Source organism: Alosa sapidissima, chromosome 3, assembly GCF_018492685.1.
Source record: "Alosa sapidissima isolate fAloSap1 chromosome 3, fAloSap1.pri, whole genome shotgun sequence".
In the NCBI taxonomy this organism is placed as follows: domain Eukaryota; kingdom Metazoa; phylum Chordata; class Actinopteri; order Clupeiformes; family Clupeidae; genus Alosa; species Alosa sapidissima.
This window is the reverse complement of record NC_055959.1, coordinates 5,910,473-5,931,090: the sequence shown is the minus strand read 5'-3', so window position 1 is coordinate 5,931,090 and position 20,618 is coordinate 5,910,473. Positions and strand designations below refer to the sequence as shown.

General features: G+C 41.6%; 2 protein-coding genes across 3 annotated transcripts; both read left to right on the top strand.

The window, feature by feature from the left end:
- The first annotated feature begins 17 nt into the window (after positions 1 to 17).
- On the top strand, positions 18 to 8,790 carry prkar1aa (protein kinase, cAMP-dependent, regulatory, type I, alpha (tissue specific extinguisher 1) a). 2 transcript variants are annotated; one of them, XM_042086015.1, is made up of 13 exons: positions 18 to 141; positions 3,230 to 3,417; positions 4,077 to 4,346; positions 4,493 to 4,652; positions 4,733 to 4,938; positions 5,791 to 5,882; positions 6,022 to 6,083; positions 6,177 to 6,223; positions 6,699 to 6,857; positions 7,374 to 7,434; positions 7,723 to 7,844; positions 8,121 to 8,202; positions 8,411 to 8,790. In XM_042086015.1, the coding sequence occupies exons 2-13, from the start codon at positions 3,244 to 3,246 to the stop codon at positions 8,581 to 8,583; spliced, it is 1,608 nt and encodes a 535-aa protein (XP_041941949.1). In that variant the 5' UTR covers positions 18 to 141; positions 3,230 to 3,243; the 3' UTR covers positions 8,584 to 8,790. The 2 variants fall into 2 exon arrangements, with proteins under 2 accessions (XP_041941949.1, XP_041941951.1); XM_042086017.1 differs by lacking the exons at positions 4,493 to 4,652; positions 4,733 to 4,938 and having other exon boundaries at positions 19 to 141; positions 4,077 to 4,244.
- Positions 8,791 to 13,204: 4,414 nt separating this feature from the next.
- Positions 13,205 to 20,089, top strand: rac3a (Rac family small GTPase 3a). Its single transcript, XM_042086032.1, has 6 exons — positions 13,205 to 13,429; positions 16,062 to 16,133; positions 16,337 to 16,454; positions 17,246 to 17,308; positions 18,001 to 18,160; positions 18,459 to 20,089. Exons 1-6 carry the CDS (start codon positions 13,395 to 13,397, stop codon positions 18,587 to 18,589), a joined length of 579 nt encoding a protein of 192 aa, XP_041941966.1. The 5' UTR covers positions 13,205 to 13,394; the 3' UTR covers positions 18,590 to 20,089.
- Positions 20,090 to 20,618: the final 529 nt, after the last annotated feature.

Genomic DNA, 20,618 nt, shown 5'->3' with positions numbered 1-20,618 from the left:
CATTGACGTCAATGAGTGTTTGTGATTGGCCATAACCTTTTCCGGTGGGGCATCCGTCCAAGGACTGAGAAAAGAGACGTTAGCTAACAAATTGTTCGTGACAGTGACGAAAGAACGTTTCTTCTTGAAAATATATTTCAGGTAAGAGTTGCACAACATTGTTTTCATCGATATATTCTTTTTTTCAGAAGCGAGGGACACATTCTGTAATGAAATATGTCGTTCGTGCTTCTGGGTTGTTATGATAATGTGAGTTAGCAGTGCTATGATGTTAGCAGCTAGCAAGTCTCCTAAGATGGCGTTATGAGAAGTCCTGTGGCCCAAATTATAACGTTAACCAAACTAGCGGAAAAGGTAGGGTATTTTGCATTTCAACAATGTTTTATGGGAAAATCTTAAGTTAACCCCATAATTCGATAGCATTCTCTTTTGATGAGTTTGATGCTGTATTCGTGCCGTGTGCTCTTAACAGTGCTTGCAGTCACACAACATGTAATAGTTAACGTTACGGTTACGGAGGAAGCTTTCATGCTTTCTTCACAGGAACAGCGTGCTTGCATACGTGCGAGTGGCTCTAATGTAGATCTGATGTTGGATTCAGTTGCAAAATGTATTAGATGGGATGGACTGTTATATGTGTGAATATACCGTCTAAAGCACATATTTTCCTTGTACAGTTGCACAGCTTCGTGGGTTGGCAAGTAAGTTAAGGTCAGTTAACTGGATAGATTACCTTAACATTAGATAAAACATAACCTAAAGTTAGCGTTACCTGTCAGTGCAGGCGTGAAACAGTAATTTACTTTGTCAATGGCACTCAAGTGTTGACCTGAAGCCTCAGTGCTCAGTCGGTGTTAAGCTTATATTTCGTTGTTTATCTAGAGATTTTGCATTTCCTAAACTGATAAGTGGGTGTCTTGAAAACATTTAACTTTAATGGACAATGGCCTCTTTGTCAGCCCGACTATCAAAGCAAGTTTGGTCTTTTGCTATCATTTTCATCACTGTTTCGCTGTCATCATCTTCCCTCTGAGCTATATCACGTGGTGTTCAGTAATGGAAAAATAACGGGACAGCATGAGGACTCACACTACAGCACTCCACCTGCCTCCATGTGACTGCTAGTTTATGTCTTGCAAGTTGGGTTAAGTGGATTATCCTTGCAGCTTGATTTAGGTTTCCTATTTATCTATTATGTTAGGTAATATTGCTAGAATTCGGCCATGTCTTTGAAATGCCTGTCTACCCTCAGCTGTTGCGTTGCAAATTTACAATCAAAACAATCACCTTTCACCCATTTTACTTCCCAATTGTCCTCACAATGAGTTGTTACCTGCCTCCACAGCTATCACAACATTTAAAAGTAAAACCAGGGTAACAGGTCTGTCATCCCAAATGGTATGACCAACAGTACCATTATTGTTGTATGTTGTACAGTATTTTAGGATTAGACCTTGATGGTTCTTGAGAAAAGAGGGTATTCAAGCAACTTTTGCACTTTTCCAATCTCAGAGCAACTTACTAGACCTCTGCTCAGTCATCAGATTTAATTGTACTTGACTTATCTGCAGTCATTGAGATGGTGAACCACAACACCCTCTCTACATTATCTGAGCTCGGAATTTCTGGGAAAGCTCTTGTTGCATCCTATCCTAAAAGGACGTTCATTCAGTGTGTCTTGGCAAGGACAGGTATCGAAGTCTCACAACCACAGGTGTCAGATCATTCGTTCCCACAGATTTGCCTATCACTTTTATGCAGATGTTACTCAGCTTTACTGGTCTTCCCACCTGATGATCACTTTTGATGATTGGCTATTTCTCTGAGCATGTAGCCTCAAAGCACAAAGCAAGTCATAGGTTGGTTTATCCTATACAATATTCGGAAAATCAGACCTTATCTACTCTAACATAATATGCCACACCAGTGTTCCCAAACGGTTTACTCTCACGGCACACTGTTTACAATTAGAGAATGTCATGGCAAACCATGATATTTAGCATACAAATGCCACAACATAAGTTTGTTGCTCCCCGCTGAAAAACAAAACAAAACCTCATAACGCATAATGTCGGGAGGCTATTTGTGAACCCGTAGCTCAAGCATTATTGCAGTCTACTGTTTGTCTGTCCCCGCTTTGAGTTTAAGTAATACAGTTTTTGTCAATGCCTTTCGGCTATACAACATGCTATACATCGGACAACTTTTTGCTACTTCTGATGTGTTTGAGGTGTGATTGGCTGTTAGTTGCATGCAAATGTAACATTCCTTGACAAACATTATTTGATTAAGAAAGATGGATGAATTGAATTCAATCTGTGAAACGTTATCCAGATTGAAAACAGTTTGGTTCAGAAACAGTTTCATGAAATGTGATTACAAAAGCCTAGGAATTTTCGAGCAAATTGTTAATGAATCATCATGGATTTTTTCCTTGTGGCACACCTGCTCAGCCTTCACGGCACTCCACCACTCTGGCCTATAGGACGCTTACTGGATCTGCTATCTTGCACCTTGCTATCTTCATAATGTTTGTGGTTATTGATATTATTCCATTAAATTCTATTACTAATATTGGCATTTTTATTTAGGCTATATGACCTTATTTTAAACAGTTAATTGTAATGTTATTGAAATGTTTATTGATGTCATTGGTGTCAGTTCACTTTGGACAACGGGATCTGCTAAGAACTATGACCTAACCGAAGCGTCATCACTCCTCTTGGTGGATGGCAAATAGCCTAGTTTATAATGCTTTTCTAGTTTAGCATAGATAACTGTATTGCATACACACTTAAATGTTTTGATCATGTGTTTTTAAGTGAATTGTTATTTTAACATTTTCCTTATTTTCTGTATTTTTAAGCTGGATGGTTAAGTCTTTCACTGTCCACTTGCCTTAAAGGTGCTGTAAGCAATGTTATGCAGTTTCTAAGCTAAACATTTTTTGTCACATACAGCAAACATCACCTCACCGTCCGCTAGCTGCCTGTGCCCTGAATACAAAACGGCAACTCAAACAACTTGGACCATAAAAACATAACAAACTGTTCCAGCCAATAACCGACGAGATGCGTGTTTAGGACAGTTTCAATTGAACGGGAGGGAGGGAGGGGGAGGGAGTAGCGAGCTAGCTAGCTCTCTGTTTTGTTTGAACGTCAACAGAAGTGACCTTACCCAACATCGCTTAGAGCGCCTTTAATATGTCTGTGCTCCCCACCCCCTTTAGATCAAGAGATCGGGATGGCGTCCGGCAGTTCGAGCAGCGAGGAGGAGAGGAGCCTACGTGAGTGTGAGCTCTACGTGCAGAAGCACAACATCCAGCAGCTGCTGAAGGACTGCATCGTGCAGCTGTGCACCTCCAGGCCCGACAGGCCAATGGCTTTTCTCAAAGAGTACTTCGAGCGGCTAGAAAAGGTCCGTTCATGTCGCCTTGTGTGTGTGAATTCTGTAGAATTTAGGTCTTCTGTGTGAAGCTTGGATGTATGATAAGTACATATGGATGGATGGATGGATGGATGGATGGATAGATAGATGGCTGTTAGCTATTACGTTTGGAAGCGTTACATACAATCTGCAATAGCTCTTTAAGATATGTCATGGAGAGTGGCGCTGTTTGGTTTGTCTGTCAGCCAACATAATTTTTTGCAAAAAAATACAGACAACACGACTAAATGAGATATGAAGATATGAATCCAACCATAAGGCAGTGGACCAGCAGCATATTACATTGTGTGTGTGTGTGTGTGTGTGTGTCCCCCCTTGTAGATATGTTTAGAGTGGTGGGATATTCTTGGTTACTTTCTTTGTTTCTATGTTAGGTACTGTTTGCATATTATAGGATTGTCATGTCAAGATGGTAATGGATATCTAGCTAGCAGATGGAATGGAACAACATAGTCAGAAGATTGATGGTAATAACAGAAGGATAATTCGCTTCTTTCAGCTGGTTCACCTTCTGTCTGCCTCTGTCCTCTTTCTCTCCATCTTTCTTCCACTTAATTTCTTTCTCTCTGCAACTTTCTCTTTTCTCTCTGTGCATGTCTATCTTTCTCTCTCTGTTGTTGCCACTCCAGGAGGAGGTGAAACAGCAGCTGAGTCAGCAGAAGTCCAGCTCACGGTCGGACTCCCGCGAGGATGAGATCTCTCCTCCGATGAACCCCGTGGTCAAGGGCCGGCGGCGGCGTGGAGCCATCAGCGCAGAGGTCTACACCGAGGAGGACGCCGCCTCCTACGTCAGAAAGGTAACTCTCATGTCCTCTCTCTCTCACACACACACACACACACACACACACACACACACACACACACACACCGAGGAGGACGCCGCCTCCTACGTCAGAAAGGTAACTCCTGTCCTCTCTCTCTCACACACACACACCGAGGAGGACGCCGCCTCCTACATCAGAAAGGTAACTCCTGTCCTCTCTCTCTCACTCACACACACACACACACACACACCGAAGAGGACGCCGCCTCCTACGTCAGAAAGGTAACTTTCATGTCCTCTCTCTCTCACACACACACACACCGAGGAGGACGCCTCCTCCTACGTCAGAAAGGTAACTCTCATGTCCTCTCTCTCACACACACACACACACACACACACACACACACACACCGAGGAGGACGCCGCCTCCTATGTCAGAAAGGTAACTTATGTCCTCTCTCACACACACACACACACACACACACACACACCGAGGAGGACACCGCCTCCTACGTCAGAAAGGTAACTTATGTCCTCTCTCATGTCCTCTCACACACACACACACACACACACACCGAGGAGGACGCCGCCTCCTACGTCAGAAAGGTAACTTATGTCCTCTCTCATGTCCTCTCACACACACACACACACACACACACACACACACACACACACACACACACACACACACACACACCGAGGAGGACGCCGCCTCCTACGTCAGAAAGGTAACTTTCATGTCCTCTCTCTCTCCCACACACACACACACACCGAAAAGGACGCCGCCTCTTACGTCAGAAAGGTAACTTTCATGTCCTCTCTCTCATGTCCTCTCTCACACACACACACACACACACACACACACCGAGGAGGATGCCGCCTCCTACGTCAGAAAGGTAACTTTCATGTCCTCTCTCTCATGTCCTCTCTCACACACACACACACACACACACACCGAGGAGGACGCCACCTCCTACGTCAGAAAGGTAACTCCTGTCCTCTCTCTCACTTACACACACACACACACACACACACACACACACACCGAGGAGGACACCGCTCCCACGTCAGAGAGGTAACTCTCCTATCTTCTCTCTCTCTCTCTCACACATAGGTGCCTATTTATGTTTCACACAATTAAATGCCCAATACCAACGCCCACACAGATCCTTTCTCCACTGTTTAAGACATGAGGGTCAGCTTAAGGACCCAAAGTTCAGCTCTAACAGTAGTGTCTGGACAGGTTTTTCCTTTAATCAGCTTTTGTCCTTATTGGATTATAGGTTAAAAGACTTACTTTACAGGAAGAGTGTAAATAGAGTTGCAGTCTTGCAGGCTCTGAAAAATTACCTTATTGGAATTAAAAGTTTGAAAAGCTTTTTGAAAAGTTTGCTGCAGCTCCAAAAATGTAACGCTTCCTAAATGGATGAGCAATCTGGTGGAGACACTTAATGTTGTCTGCTATTACCGTCTTGAGTCTGAAAGCAAATAGATATGTTTGTATTTATGTTTATGGTATTTGGTAGACGCTTTTCTCCAAAGCTAATAGATATGAATGTGTTGTGCACCTCCTCTTGTAGGTTATCCCTAAAGACTACAAAACGATGGCTGCCTTGGCTAAGGCCATTGAGAAGAATGTGCTCTTTGCCCACCTTGATGACAATGAAAGAAGGTGACTGCTGTGGCCTATTTGAGGATGTTATCTTCTCTTAAAGACACCTCTGGCAGAGATTGATAATGAATACCATTAGGATAAATGGCTTTCAGTTTCTTTTTTTGACCAAGGAAATTCTCTTTTTTTTTTTTCACAGCGACATTTTTGATGCCATGTTCTCAGTCACCTACATTGCTGGAGAAACAGTCATTCAACAAGGTGGGAGTGCAAGACTGCTGTTTGAGCAATGCGTTTGACAGATTTGTCCTAAAGATTTGAATTGGGACTCACAGAGACAACTTGTCTTTACAGGTGATGAGGGGGATAACTTCTATGTTATTGATCAAGGTGAAATGGACGTGAGTACAAACAAATCAAAGCACAAGTGAATATGCAAAACAATGTTCCCATATTATGTCAGTATGTTTGTTTGTAGATGCTACATGTTGTGTGTTCATGCTTTGGTTCTTTCCCTGGGCAACTGGGCTTTTAGCGTTGCTTAGAGCCTGCATCAATAAGGCATAAGCACTTGCTAGCGAAGCCTACTTGTTGCACACAAAGGCTGCTTTGTTGGTGATTTTGTGTTTGCAGCTTTGGTTCAGTGCTGTTGTTATAGTTGTTGTAGTAGTATCCCATGTCATGTTGTGTAATGTTAAGGCTCGGCTGTTGATTGGCCACTGTGGAAAATCCCTTACCTGTAGCATAAGGAACCTGACACCACTCCTGTGCATATTTGAAATTACCATCAATGAATTGTGTATTTTGCATTAAAACACATAAGTAGTTACGTTGACTTAGTTTAAATGATGAGTGTGTGCGCGCGTGTGTTTTCAGGTGTATGTGAATAATGAGTGGGTCACCAGCATTGGCGAGGGCGGCAGTTTTGGTGAGCTGGCGCTCATCTATGGCACCCCCAGGGCGGCCACAGTCAGAGCCAAGTCCAACGCGAAACTGTGGGGCATCGACAGAGACAGCTACAGGAGAATACTCATGGTAAGACGGCCACAGAGGAATCTTTTGTCTAATGCGGCTATAGGGGAGGGTAATGCTCATCGTTGGACAGCTATAGGGGAGGGTAATGCTCATCGTTGGACAGCTATAGGGGAATAACACGACTACAGGAGTAAATTCATAGTAAAACGGCTACATGAGAACACCACAGCAGGATGCATGTGGTGATGTTTGATGAGGAGTAATTGTTATCAGGAATGGTACACAGGACGTTCTTTACAGTATGGGAATCCTCATTGTAGGGCAGCCATAACAGAATGTTTGTGATTGAAAAAAGGGTATATTAGATTAATATAGCTGAGTAGTTGTTGCAAAGGTTCTTAATGCTTTGAAGGCTGTTGACACAGAGATTAGCAGCAGAACTTCACAGTAATGTACGGTCAGCCCCCACATAGGCTGTGCGAGATCTGCAGTGTCCTGACTTTTTGGGTCTTCTATCGGTGAGTGAGAATGAGTGGCCATGTTTTATGTTTTAAATCTTGTTCCTTCCTCTCACAGGGCAGCACTTTGAGGAAGAGGAAGATGTATGAGGAGTTCCTGAGCAAAGTATCAATCCTTGGTGGGTAAATGTTCTGTAGTTATTTGATTTTGAGTCAATTGGAGATTTCTCTGTGTGAAGGGATCTATCGATCTATTACGCTCATTGCAGTGTGTTAATTGACAATGAATGCATGCATAGTTGTACTGCATTAATAACACAGTCAAGTGTTCATCAATTTCATCAACGTCAATTTTCCGATATATTTTTTACATTTCTTCCCCCCGAAATATATATATATATATATTGTTGTGATGATGAGCTCCATCTAGTGGTGACTGATGGTACTGTATGTCTCTCCTCTTGCAGAGTCTCTGGATAAGTGGGAGCGTCTTACGGTGGCCGATGCTCTGGAGACAGTGCAGTTTGAGGACGGACAGAAGATTGTTGTGCAGGGAGAGCCTGGGGACGAGTTCTTCATTATCCTGGAGGTGCGGCCACTCTCTCGTCTGATTTCTCTCTTACTGTCTCATTCACTCTGCATCCCCCACTTCCTCTCATTCTTCTCCTCTATTCCTCTCCCTGCATGTCTCTCCCCCCACTGTTCCAATGTCTACCACAGCAGCCAAGTCAATGGGGGCTGTAATTGATGACGGTCTGCAAAAGTGTTGCATGAGTTCTCCCAATAGATTTAGACGGTTAGTACTGTGCATATTAGACAATATGACGTGACGCGTGACGTTCCTCGCTCCTTTATGTGTACCCAGGGAACAGCTGCTGTGCTTCAGAGGCGGTCAGAGAATGAGGAGTTTGTGGAGGTCGGAAGACTGGGGCCCTCCGACTACTTTGGTGAGTGTTTGATGTGTTCATCCTCTTGTTGGCTGACACTCAACACTGATATCCAGTAATTGTATTGTATTTACATTGAAAAGAAAAGCAGAATTCCTTGATATTTTACACACAAACCAATAGGAATGTGCTGTACTAACAGTCGCACCACCTGAACCATATTAACAGTCGCAAACATGAACCATATTAAACCATTTTTTTTCCTCAGGTGAAATCGCTCTGTTGATGAACCGCCCGCGCGCTGCCACCGTGGTCTCCCGTGGACCGCTGAAGTGTGTGAAGCTGGATCGTCCGCGTTTCGAGAGAGTGCTCGGCCCCTGCTCAGATATACTGAAGAGGAACATCCAACAGTACAACAGCTTTGTCTCCCTGTCCGTCTGAACCTGAAGCTGCCCCTGCCCTCCGTAACACCCCCACCCCCCATTCCTAGTTTGATCCCCTGTGCCACAGGGTCCACCAATGCAAATCTGCTTTATTTTCTTACTTCTGGAATATGTTCCAACACCCATGTGCCCACATGTGTCGTTTCTTCTTTAGTGGCTCTCTCTCTCTCTCTCTCTCTCTCTCTCTCTCTCTCTCTCTCTCTCTCTCTCTCTCTCTCTCTCTCTCTCTTGCTCTCTTCTCTTTATTTTTTTATTTTCTTCTTTTTGGTAATCTGCTTTCATGTTGCATCGTCACTTCTCCATGTGGCAGTTTGTTAGGACGTCTCTTTTATAGGGCCGTCTGTCAGTCCCGTTGTGCCAGAGATGTTTTTTAAACACACGAGAAATTGTGTGTGCTGTCTTGAGAGGTAAATCAAACACCTTACTTCCTAAAGCATTTCCTTAAAAAGGCACCCTGCTCTGGGGCTCATTGACAACAGAGGAGGAACCGTCCCCTTCCGCTAAACAGATACGAAGTTCTGAGTTCAATTTAAACTGTATTTTTCTGAATATTATTTTAATTTTTTGGATTCTGTCTCGTATTTTACGACTTTGAGTACGTTAGGTAAGCCAAAGGCAAGTTGCTGTCTTGTTTTCTGTGTTCAGTTTGTAAACCTATAGCTAATGGAAGGGTACTAAAGTCATATGCACCATTCTGAATCATGGTGTTTATGTTTTTGCTTTTTAATTGTTCTAGTTGCACATATACAGCATATATAAAATGAATCTATATATATTAGATGCAAAATGACCATAACCATATTTTTTGCACAGTTTGTTATATAAATATATATAAATATGAATATACATCTGTAGATATATATGGAAAAACTATTTCTATGCGCCTGCTGTTTTTTTATTTTTTGCTTTTGGTTTCATTATTTCTTTTAGTAGGTTTGGTGAGTCTCGCTGGATCCATCAATTGTCCCATCGCCGTTCATTTTAGTAGTAACATTAAAATCCCATTGTCCCTAGCAGTGACCTCAGGCCAGATCTGACAGTCTCTACCCCACGTCCTGAAAGATGTTTTCTCCTCACTCAGAAAGTATGTGCATCATTGTTTCATACGTAGTTTCTTTCTCCACGGCGCAGGCCAGTCCCAAATAAGTGCCAAATACCGGGTGATGGTCTTCGTTCCACAGCAGAGGAAGAGGGAAGGGTCTACGCTCCAGTGCTGCTGTTGGTTCTGCCACAGTAGTTTGCGATGGGGGTCTGCCATGTCCGCTGCTGTATATAAACGTGGGTGTTCTGACATGGATTGGTGTGTTTGTGAGGTATTCAATGAGAGCGTGCCATTTGGACAGAAGTTAAATTGGCCTTTTGCCAAGTCCAAGGCAAAACACCCTACCCAAAATCCCCCAAAGTGTATTAGTTGTTTTTGCACCCTCAAACAGTGTTAACGTCTGGTTATCTTTGTGGGAGGAAGTTGCTGAGAATGATGTCATCAGCTGTGTGACCCTGGCTGCCTGGGCTGAGGTGTCGCTCCCCAAGTCTTAAGAGAATTACAGTATTGATCAGGTTCCTGTTACATCCATCTGAGCGCGTCAGAGTTTGCGTGTGTTGCCACTGGTTCTGGTCCGATATATGGGTCAGCATGTCTATATACCGTGCAGTGGCTCGGGGCGTTAAAGGATTGTGTCACTGAATGTTCGAAACGTAGGTCCTGGCTCCAGGGCATACGGTAACATACATGTCTTGTGTTATATGGTGTAGTAGTTAGTGCACAGTGCCATAAGAAATTGTTGCTTCCCTCTCTTTCCCTCTGTTATTGATTTCCTTCTGTTTCTGTCGCTGATCATAGTGAGTGATGTTTAGGAAGCATGCCACACATGCCTCAGTCACACCTGAAAAGATGTGTTCAGTGGTCCTAATTCCTTTGGCTTTTTACACGTTTTTACCTGTACTTTTATTTAATTAATTTTACATTTTTATTTTTTTTAGAACTTACAAGCTCTAAAGCATTTCCTAATTATCCCCCCCCCCCCCCATGTGTTGGAAAAAACTGGTTTTCTCCAGACCTATAACAATCATACACGAGTATGGCTTTTGTTTTGATGTCATGGTTGAATTATTGTGTTGCAAATCTTTCAAAACATTGAGTTCTTTTTTTCCATAAAGAGGTACGTAATGCATTTACTGTGAGGATTATCTGAGAGAATACAAACTCTCCATTGTCCATGATCAGGGTTTGTTTTAAAAATATATTTACTTGCTTGAAGAGAAAAGTCGTATGCAGATCTTCGCCTGTGATTTGGTGAGGAAACAGACTCAACATAAGTGTGCTGTATTGTGTATATAATTTCCACCATAGTGGCATGTAAATGGCCTTGATGCAAATTTCATTTACCTCTATATTATTTTGGCCAATATTATCACTGTATTATTTTCAGAAATGGGAAAACAAACACAATCAACTTATGTTGATGTTATGTTGGCCTATTCAACATAAACAAGCCGGTTGAATTTAAAAAGTCACCTATGAAGGAGGGCAGTAGTTTCAGATTTTGTAGATGGAATTTGTATTTTCTTTTTCTCAGAGTAATGAAAGGCTCCTTCAGATCGAGACTAGGTTGATGAGCACCCTTGCCCAATGCAAATCCCTTAAGTCTCCAATTTTCTAATTTGCTAGTCAACAAGCATGGATAAATACCGAACTGCCAGCAGGTGTTTGAGTGCCAGTATGGTTCAGTTTTGTAGCTGAACATCGTAGACGATTCCTTAAAGAGTGAATGGTATTGACTGAGTAATATTTGAGCAGTAGTAGACAAACAGGGATTCTGAATTTCTTTCCTCAGATTCCCTGAAAGCATTTAACAAACACGTGTCAAAAGCATCCTTACATTTACTGTTATAAGGGTTTTTTTGTTTTGTTTTTTCTCATCGTCTCCATGTGACAGCTGTAATTTAAACATCCCCAGTCATTACATTTTATACATACTGCTCCCTCACATTTATTTTGGAGACACGCCATCTGCTGTTGTTGAGTGATTTAATTTCTGAGTTTGGGGGGGGGGGAAAACACAACAAACACAGTTCTTGCCATTTATAGCTTTGCATTAATGTGTGTGCTATACCAATGTGTATGTACATAAAAAGAAAATCTCAAGTTGACATTGTTTGCCTTAGATGATCTAATCAGGGCTTAGAAACTCCTGACCCTTTCCCTCTGCTTATAGGGTTTGTAAAGCCTTCAGTGGACACAGCTGGGGGCTGACAGAGGACCATTTTTCTATTATTCTTATCCTTCGACTGTAAATGGTTTGATTTTACTGGATGTGCAAAAAAAAGTTACATTTTTTTTTTTTTTTTTGGTATAGATTGTCCTAATGGCAGGTCAAGCAATAAAAAAAAATTCTTAAAATGGTTTGTCTTTTTTCCAAAACAGTATACCTTGTTGTCAAAGGGTCTGTCTGTCTGTCTGTCTGTCTGGCTGTCGCGCTCCAGGTGAGCACCCACTGAGACACATTTGAGACTTGTTAGGAAAGCACTGGATGTGAATGATCTCAATATTTGACAGATGTGACTAGATGTGAATGGCACTCAAAGCACAAGGTAACCCAGTGTGTTCTGCTCGGTATTTACTCCCTTTGTGTAGCATCATGCTGCAAGACCATGTCTTATTTTAGCTGTGTACAAATCTCAACATTTACCTGGTTCACTATTTATTAGCCATGCCCAAGCCCAATTTGAATCCAAAGGAGTTTCCAGACCATAATGAACAAAGTGAATGAGCTGGCCGGTGCCAGGCAACCAATAGTTCCTAGATCTTCAAGAGGCTACTTGGCACAAACATTCCCCTGAACTGCACTTCCAATCCTGTGCTGCAGCTGCTGGTTCGTTAGTGTTTAATATTGGTACAGTGATCAACATGCACAAGTGACAAACTAGGATATATATAGGGAGACGTCGAAACAAAGGACTCCATTCTGTGTGAGTCAGTGATATGGTTGTGGGTTAGTGTTACATTGGGGGGGGGGGGTAGTTGTTTGACATACTTCCCTTTTTACCAAAACAACTCAATGGACAGGTGGCTCTCTCACCTGCCTCCAACAGCTGACTTACCATGCGGGGGATCACGGGAGAGGAGGCATTTAAATTCACACTGCACAAGTACAGGCATCTAAATAAAAGTGACATGATTACAGTGTCATTCCTTTCCTTTATTTTGCAAATGCTGAGAACAGGATGAGAAGTTAGATCTGTATTATTACAACTGAGGGGGAAGTTATTTTGCATTAAAACAACGGACTAATAAAGATCCTGGTCTCATTAAATAACAATCAAGATGTAATTTGTCTGATTCGTTAAAGTGCAAACTCCAAGATAATGATTAATTGTTTTTATATATATATATATATAAACACTGTAAATATATATCTATATATATATATATATATATATATATATATATATATATATATATATATATATACAATGGAGTATATATATATATATATATATATATAGCTAATTTAACCCGGTTGTTGTTGAGTCATAAAACAATTTGTGATTAAATATTGTCCTGAATAGACTACGCGGTACGCCCGTGGTACTTGGATACTGTAAAAGCGATGGTGGTCACTTTAAACGCACTCGTGCTTTTCCGGAAGCCCCCGTGTGACTTCGACTACAACCCTTGCTGCTGCAGCAGCCCTCTACGCGAAACATAGCAGCCCACTTATTATTACAGATCTCTCAGATCACATACCAATTTGGCACATTAAAGCACAATCGAACGTCCCTCTTTGGATACATCTGTGCATTCTGCAAATGCAGGCCATTAAATGCGTTGTGGTCGGCGACGGGTAAGATCTCTTTTTGTGGGTGCTGAGAATGTGCCCTTTTTCGCCAATGTATCTGTGGGAGAAAGCAATTGTTGCAAGAAGGGCTGGGGCTATGGGGTTGAATGGGTCGGCATTTAGTTTGCTAGAATTCGTTCATCCCAGCGCGTGGGAACAGCACTGATTAATTTAATGGCTGAATGCCATCTGAGGTGAATTCTGCAAAAGAAAGCATTATTTTTGCTAGGCTACACTTATTTTGAATGTTGTACAAATCAAAGGCTGTGACAAGCTAAAAGCGGAGTGTTCAACGCTATTTAACATTGTAGAAAACATCATACAAGTGTTGCACTGGCCTTCTTTAAATGTCAGACAGTTCAGATATTTTTGATCTGGTGATGAAAACTGCATTTAACTGAGATGTCATAAATGCATCCGAGGGCTACCGTCTCAGGCTGAGCCACACATTTAATGATGTAATGTTTTTTCACACCTACGTGTCTTAACAGGGGGCGTCTAACGAGCAAGGCTGCACTCGAGGAGCGATATATATTGTGCTTTGCAATCATTTACGTTTTAATATGTGATAGCCCTATTACCCCTTTCTCAAAACGTTATTTTAGCTCATTTTTGGACATGGATGTGAAGACACATCGGATCTAGGCAATGAGACCATCGTGGGTGGGGGGCTGGGAACACATTAAATTCTCTTGTCAACTTTGCGTTACGTTACGGCTAGACTGGTACTTGGCTATTCTTGATTATGTTCATGTCGGCTACATCAGCTTCTGATCTACACTTCTCAATTAAATAAACTATCTTGTTAATTTAGCCTATACATTAATAATAGGGGAGGTCGATATTGTTGAATATAGTGAAGCACATCTTCATGACATCAGCTTCCTTTTATTAGGCCTACAATCACTGTATTTTTGTGTCTGTAAGGTTGCTCACTTTTTCGTCCTTTGTATTTGTTCATTTGCAGCCTTGTTTGCATGTGTGCAGTGGGCCCTCTCTCACACTGATCCAGTATCTCACATTGCTTTAAGGAATTTTTTTACATTATTATGACTCACATTCACACTTACACTTTTGAATCACCACTCCTGGTCCAGGACATCAGCCTAATAAGCGTTTTTAGTAATTTGATGTTCAGTGTGCATTGTGCAATATGTTTACACCATCTAGCCTAGTAACCTCTTAGTATAGTTAGAATAGTTTTGTGAATTAAAATTTAATTTAATCTTCAAAAATAAGAATGTAAATCACAATCGTTCTCTTAAAAATTGTAAACATTTCTTTTTTTAAGGGTATATGGGTTAGCGTTGTTGATGTGAAGTCTGGAAATTCCCACCACCAATCTAAAATAATAAATAAAAGGTTTGCAGGGTTGTCTTTAGACACACCGCTTCAAAGCTCCATCTTTCAAGTTCGATCTGAAACTTTGCACACTGGCTCTGTTTGTGTGTGTGTGTGTGTGTGTGTGACCTTCCCCTTCTCTTTCTTTTTTGTTAGTGTTATCAGCCATGTCCACCCATCCTCCTCACTCTCCCTCTGTCATCCTATATCTCCCCTCTCATGTTTGGCTATTCTCAGTCTTGCTTTGCATACCACACTTTCTCTCTATCTATCTCTCTCTCTCTCTCTCTGTGTAACTCACTCACTCACTCTCTGTCACTCACTCATTCACACTCGCTGTTCTTTCTTGGCCTTGTGCTGCCTCCACATCTTCTTAATCCCCCCTCTTTGGTTGTCTAAAAGCGCAGTGTTGGTGTGTGGTGATGAAGCCATCCCATCTCCAGCCCCATTCCACTGCTCTACAGTTATCTAGCCACCTATCTGATGAGAGCATCAGGGAAGGAGTTTGTTTGACTGTATTATGTGTGTGTGTGTCTGTGTGTGTGTGTGTGTGTGTGTGTGTGTGTGTGTGTGTGTGTGTGTGTGTGTGTGTGCGTGCGTGCGTGCGTGCGTGCGTGCGTGCGTGCATCTGTGTGTTTGTGTGGTGTGTCCGTGTGTGTGTGTTTGTGTTTGTGTGTGGTGTGTGTAGGTGTATTAGAAAGGTTGTGGGGGAGAGAGAGGGGTTGATGTATGCCATGGATGACAGTATGCCCCCCAGCCAACATGTGCATATTTGGGGCAGAGTCTGACTGCTCGTACTATGTGTCAGCAGACAGCAACCATTGCTGTCCACTGGAGGTCAGTGGTTGAAATAGGCGCCCATGCACTCAGGCACTTCCATTGTCCCAGAGCCATGGGGATGCACTAGTGTCTGACCCCCTGTTCAGTGTCCACATCCAGCGGGGGCTTGAGGCACATTCCTATTTTGAGGATGTTCCATCTCTAAATATTTGTTGTGGGATACAATACAAGTACAACCATTTTATGTTTCATCTTTTTTTGTTGTATTGATGTAGCTATTGAGTGCATTTTGCTGGGGGGGGGGGGGGGGGCACAATGATTGCACATCTGTTAAAGGTGACCTTCAAAGCCATCACAACAAATAATGATTTTGTAGTAACCCACATTTACAGTAGTACATGTAAGGCTCAGACACACAGTGACCTGTGAAACACTGTATCATTTTCATGATGGTCTCTTATGACTCTCTCTCTCTCTCTCTCTCTTTCTCTCTCTCTCTCTCACTCTCTACCTTCAGTGCCGTGGGTAAGACCTGTCTGCTCATCAGTTACACCACCAATGCCTTCCCAGGGGAGTACATCCCCACCGTGTGAGTAGTAAAGGGACTGCTTAAATAAAAATGCAACAATGTTTAGGTTTTCCCCATATATTATAATCATCAATTTATCATTTTAATACCTGTTTTTTTAACACTGGAACCCCTCTGGTGTCTCTCTCCTCATCCCCCCTCCATCCCTCTGTCCCTCCATCCCACCACCCCTCCTCCCATTCCCTCTCTTTTCCTCCCTCCAGCTTCGATAATTACTCTGCTAATGTTATGGTGGATGGCAAACCAGTCAACCTGGGCCTTTGGGATACAGCGGGACAGGAAGACTACGACCGTCTCAGGCCTCTCTCTTACCCCCAGACGGTACAGCAGTGCACACACACACACACACACAGACACACACACACACTCCCCTATAGAATCCCTCTAGTTTCCTGCAGTGTGTGCTTTTGCCATTATCTCTTGCAGCGGGCAGCCACAAGGCTTGTCAACACGAAACAGTGGCGTTGCAGGAAACGATAGGCCCCAGCAATTTAGTCTTTAGAAGAAAGAAATGCTTCTTATTTGCATCATCGTCAATTTTATTCTCGCAGCAGTGTATAAAGTGTATAAAGCTAACAACAGCAGTGTATAAAGATGAGATCCTTTTTTCCTGGATAGCTTTTCTCTTAACTTCACTGCTCTATTCAGTGTGTGTTGCTTAATGGGATTCCCAGGCTAGCACTTGGGATACTCACACATTCATGTTAGCGCTGGTCTGAAAACTGAATGGAGGGGGGATGTATTCTCTGAACGGTGAGCCCACCCCCACCCAACCAGCATCATGGATACTGTGCTGCGGATCTCAGTGGGTGGTGATGTGAGGATGTGTGTGTGTGTGTGTGCTATATGCTGGTTGTCATGTCGAGGCCCCTTGTATTTGCATTAACTGCTATCTAAAAAGGTTAGCTGAGAGAACCATCTTAGCAGCAGTGTGTTTATCTCTAGATTCTAGAATCAGTGAAATTATCCAGACAAAATACCCACATTCATGTATAAATATTTAATGTTTTGGAGTGAAGTTTTTTTTGGACTGACGGTATCATATTCTTAACTGCCTGTGACATTATGTCCTTGATGAACATTCAGTAACACTGGATATTTTTACTCTTCAGGACGTGTTCTTGATATGCTTCTCCTTGGTGAGCCCAGCCTCCTTTGAGAATGTCAGAGCTAAGGTCAGTGTCCATCTCATTCTGTACAAATGAACACAGGGAGGGATTCTACTGACTCTGTCATCAACTCAACTGCATCTTGTGTAGTGCTCATTAGCACATTCCTGGGAAGTTTTGTAGAAACAGCATGAAAGGAATTATTCAAAATAAGTTATTAACATCCACCATCCAGAAGTATCTGAGAAGAGCTTTTTGTAAGGTTTTGCCATACATATTCAAAGCAGATCACCTAAAAGACAAAAGATATACATGACATGACTGTGCCATGGTATCCTGGAAAATCCAGAGTTCTCGAAAGAGCACAATTTGAATTGTCTCTGCGAGACACTCTGGCAATGAGTAATGATGCACGTTACTTTTGCCACCTGTATCGCGGGGATCCAATCACCCATAGTCGGGCCAAAGGCGAGCTAAACAGATGACAGGCGTAGTGTTATCCAATTGCATCGAAGTCCAGAATCAGTCAGTAAACATTGGTCATATATTCTTATCCAATTGCGTGCAGTGAGATTTTCAAATGCACAGTTGGTGCCTCCCCTCAGGTTGGGCCATTATATTATTCGTGGCCAGACCCTTAATCTTTCTAGAATCTGGAATCTTCAGGCTAGTGCCATGGTAGATGTAGTTCATTTTGACAGTTCTAAACCACAGTAATCAAATCTGTTAATAACGCATTCTTCTCAATGCTCTGGTAGTGGTACCCTGAGGTGCGCCACCATTGCCCCAACACTCCCATCATCCTGGTGGGCACCAAACTTGACTTGCGGGATGACAAGGACACCATTGAGCGCCTGAGAGACAAGAAACTGGCCCCCATCACTTACCCACAGGGGTTGGCTATGGCACGTGAAATTGGTAGGAGTCAAACTTTTACTTCAGATCAGATGCTGATATAATCACTTATTAACAATAAGTTATGTGTTATTTTTATATTCATGTTTTTGGGGCAGCCCATGTAATTACTTATTTATTACACTGAGGTTTGAGTTTGCCTTAAATAATGGTATAGCAATTGTAGTGCCAAGCCTCAACATGTATTTTAGGCAGAATTAATTGACTAAGCCAAACTATGTGAAACCAAGTGTAAATATGCAGTTAGCTGCATGTGAAAAAAATCTCATTGTCATCTCTTCACCCATTTGTGTGACCGCAGGTGCAGTGAAGTACTTGGAATGCTCTGCCCTTACCCAGCGTGGTCTCAAGACAGTGTTTGATGAGGCAATTCGCGCTGTCCTCTGTCCTCCACCTGTCAAGAAGCGGGGCAAGAAGTGCACAGTGTTCTGAGGCAGCCCACCAGGGGGCGCCAGTGTTTGTGCCATTGTTCTTTAAGGGGGCTGCTGGGTGGGTGTGGGGGCGGGGGGGGGGGGGGATGGGGTAGGGGGACTTCTTCCACTCCTACTTGTTCATAACAGTACCAGCTGTTTTAAGAGGGATACCTGAGCTCACTGGGTTTACAGTAGTCTCCAATGACCTGGAGGTTTTGTTTTTTAAATGTAAGAAGAAGCGTTAATAGAATGTGTAGAGCGGTGATGATGGCATTAAAACAGAAGAAATTATGCCAATATCCATTCTTTTTGGGCAGCACATGTCTTTTTTATTTGTTAAATGAATTTGCCTTAAAGATATTGGATGATTTAATTGGGGCTTTGTCGTAAATGACAAGCAGGTGGACAAACAGTTGTGGAGCCCTAAGTGTGCATTTCAGACTGGATTAACAAGCTTTTATAAGTGTTCACTACATAAATACACTCAGTACATTCATTCAACTTTGTTGCCAGAACTAATGTTGTTGGATATATTAAAGTGTGGACATCGTTAGCTGTTTTGCATTTTTTTACTACGAATTGTGAATGTTTGACAGATGTGACGGTGTAAATATATATTGTGCATAGCTTTGGTTATAGCAGGCATAGGAGCCAGAGAACACAGATTCATAGACAGGTGGAAGAAATACATTTTATGTGTTTTTTCTCCATTTACAGTAGGCTAAATTTCCTACAGTATCATGCAAATTGTTTTGGAGTTATTCAATCTTTCTACATGAAGGCATCTCTACTTCAGAAAATCATAAAATGGAGTCAAAGAAATGTCAGCTGATTCATCAGAGTAGTCCAGAACAAATTTTAGTTTGCTGTTTTATAGATAGGCATCTATTCACATCCATGGCTTGAGCTACTGTAGGTAAATGTGTATGGGAACTGTTTTGTTTTTTTTATTGGTTATCAAATTTGCCCCATGAAAAATTGTAATATGCAAAATGTCTGTACTCTATCTGTAAGACTATTAATGACATACAAGCTGGTCTTAGAATTTTATACAGTTTAAATAATTTCATTTCTTTACAAATAGGCCTATGCGTTCACATTATTCAAATCAATGAAGAGGAATAGATTCTATCTTGTGCCATTGTGAACTGCATTTTGTGGGACCTGCCAAATCAAGTAATTTATTTTGACAAAGGACCCAATTAGAAGTGTCAAAATATTTTTGTTTCCCAAATATCTTTATTTTCAGTTTTGTGCATATGAGTCTTAAGTGTGAGAGGACGCATGCATGTGCAAGGAGCTGTCTGTCTGGTTGTGGATTTCTTGAGTGAAATGCATTTTGTGTCTGTATTAGCCTACATTTGGTAATTCATGTGACTCTTGAACTGGGATAAACGGTGAAGAGCATTTAACAACATATGTCCTCTGTTACAGTTGTTGCCAAAATAAACCACTAAATGTGAGTATCATATAATTTATATAAAGGTTATGCATTAATAAAGGAAAATATTTGAATGTATATAATGTATCAGGGTTTTATTTTTTTTGCTTTAAACAATGGTGGCAGTTCTTTTAGTCTTTATTTTCACAATATAGGGACACTTAAGTATATATAGGCGCTATATAAATAAAAGTGACTTGACTTGACTTAAGTAGGCTATAGCCTACAATAATTTAAATTTATTTATTTTTCCTTTAACTTTTCTTCCTCCAAATATTTTTTTTTTACTTTTAAAAAAAAAGTATTATTATTAGATCAATTGAAGTATACAAACAGTATACAAAAAGTATACAATAATACAGTACAAAAGCATTGTTGCAACTACGCCAGGGGGATGTACATTACACAAAAATAATAATAAAATATAATAAAATAAAATAATAATGACATCATAAAAACACATTGTAAAGCACAAAAAGTGTTTGTGTTTTGACAGCCTTCTTATTATTACTGAATAGAAATTGTTGTTATATATTGTTTAACGTCTATACCAAATTCTGTAAAATTGTGTTTTTTATTCTGAAATTTAGACTTATGAATGTAGTCC

Coding starts and splice junctions, on each gene's coding strand:
- rac3a (XM_042086032.1), top strand. CDS start 13,395: ATGCAGGCCATTAAATGCGTTGTGGTCGGCGACGG. Junction 16,134..16,336: donor GGGGAGTACATCCCCACCGT/GTGAGTAGTAAA, acceptor TCCTCCCTCCAG/CTTCGATAATTACTCTGCTA. Junction 16,455..17,245: donor CTCTCTCTTACCCCCAGACG/GTACAGCAGTGC, acceptor TTTACTCTTCAG/GACGTGTTCTTGATATGCTT.
- prkar1aa (XM_042086015.1), top strand. CDS start 3,244: ATGGCGTCCGGCAGTTCGAGCAGCGAGGAGGAGAGGAGCCTACGTGAG. Junction 3,418..4,076: donor ACTTCGAGCGGCTAGAAAAG/GTCCGTTCATGT, acceptor TTGCCACTCCAG/GAGGAGGTGAAACAGCAGCT. Junction 5,883..6,021: donor CTTGATGACAATGAAAGAAG/GTGACTGCTGTG, acceptor TTTTTTTCACAG/CGACATTTTTGATGCCATGT.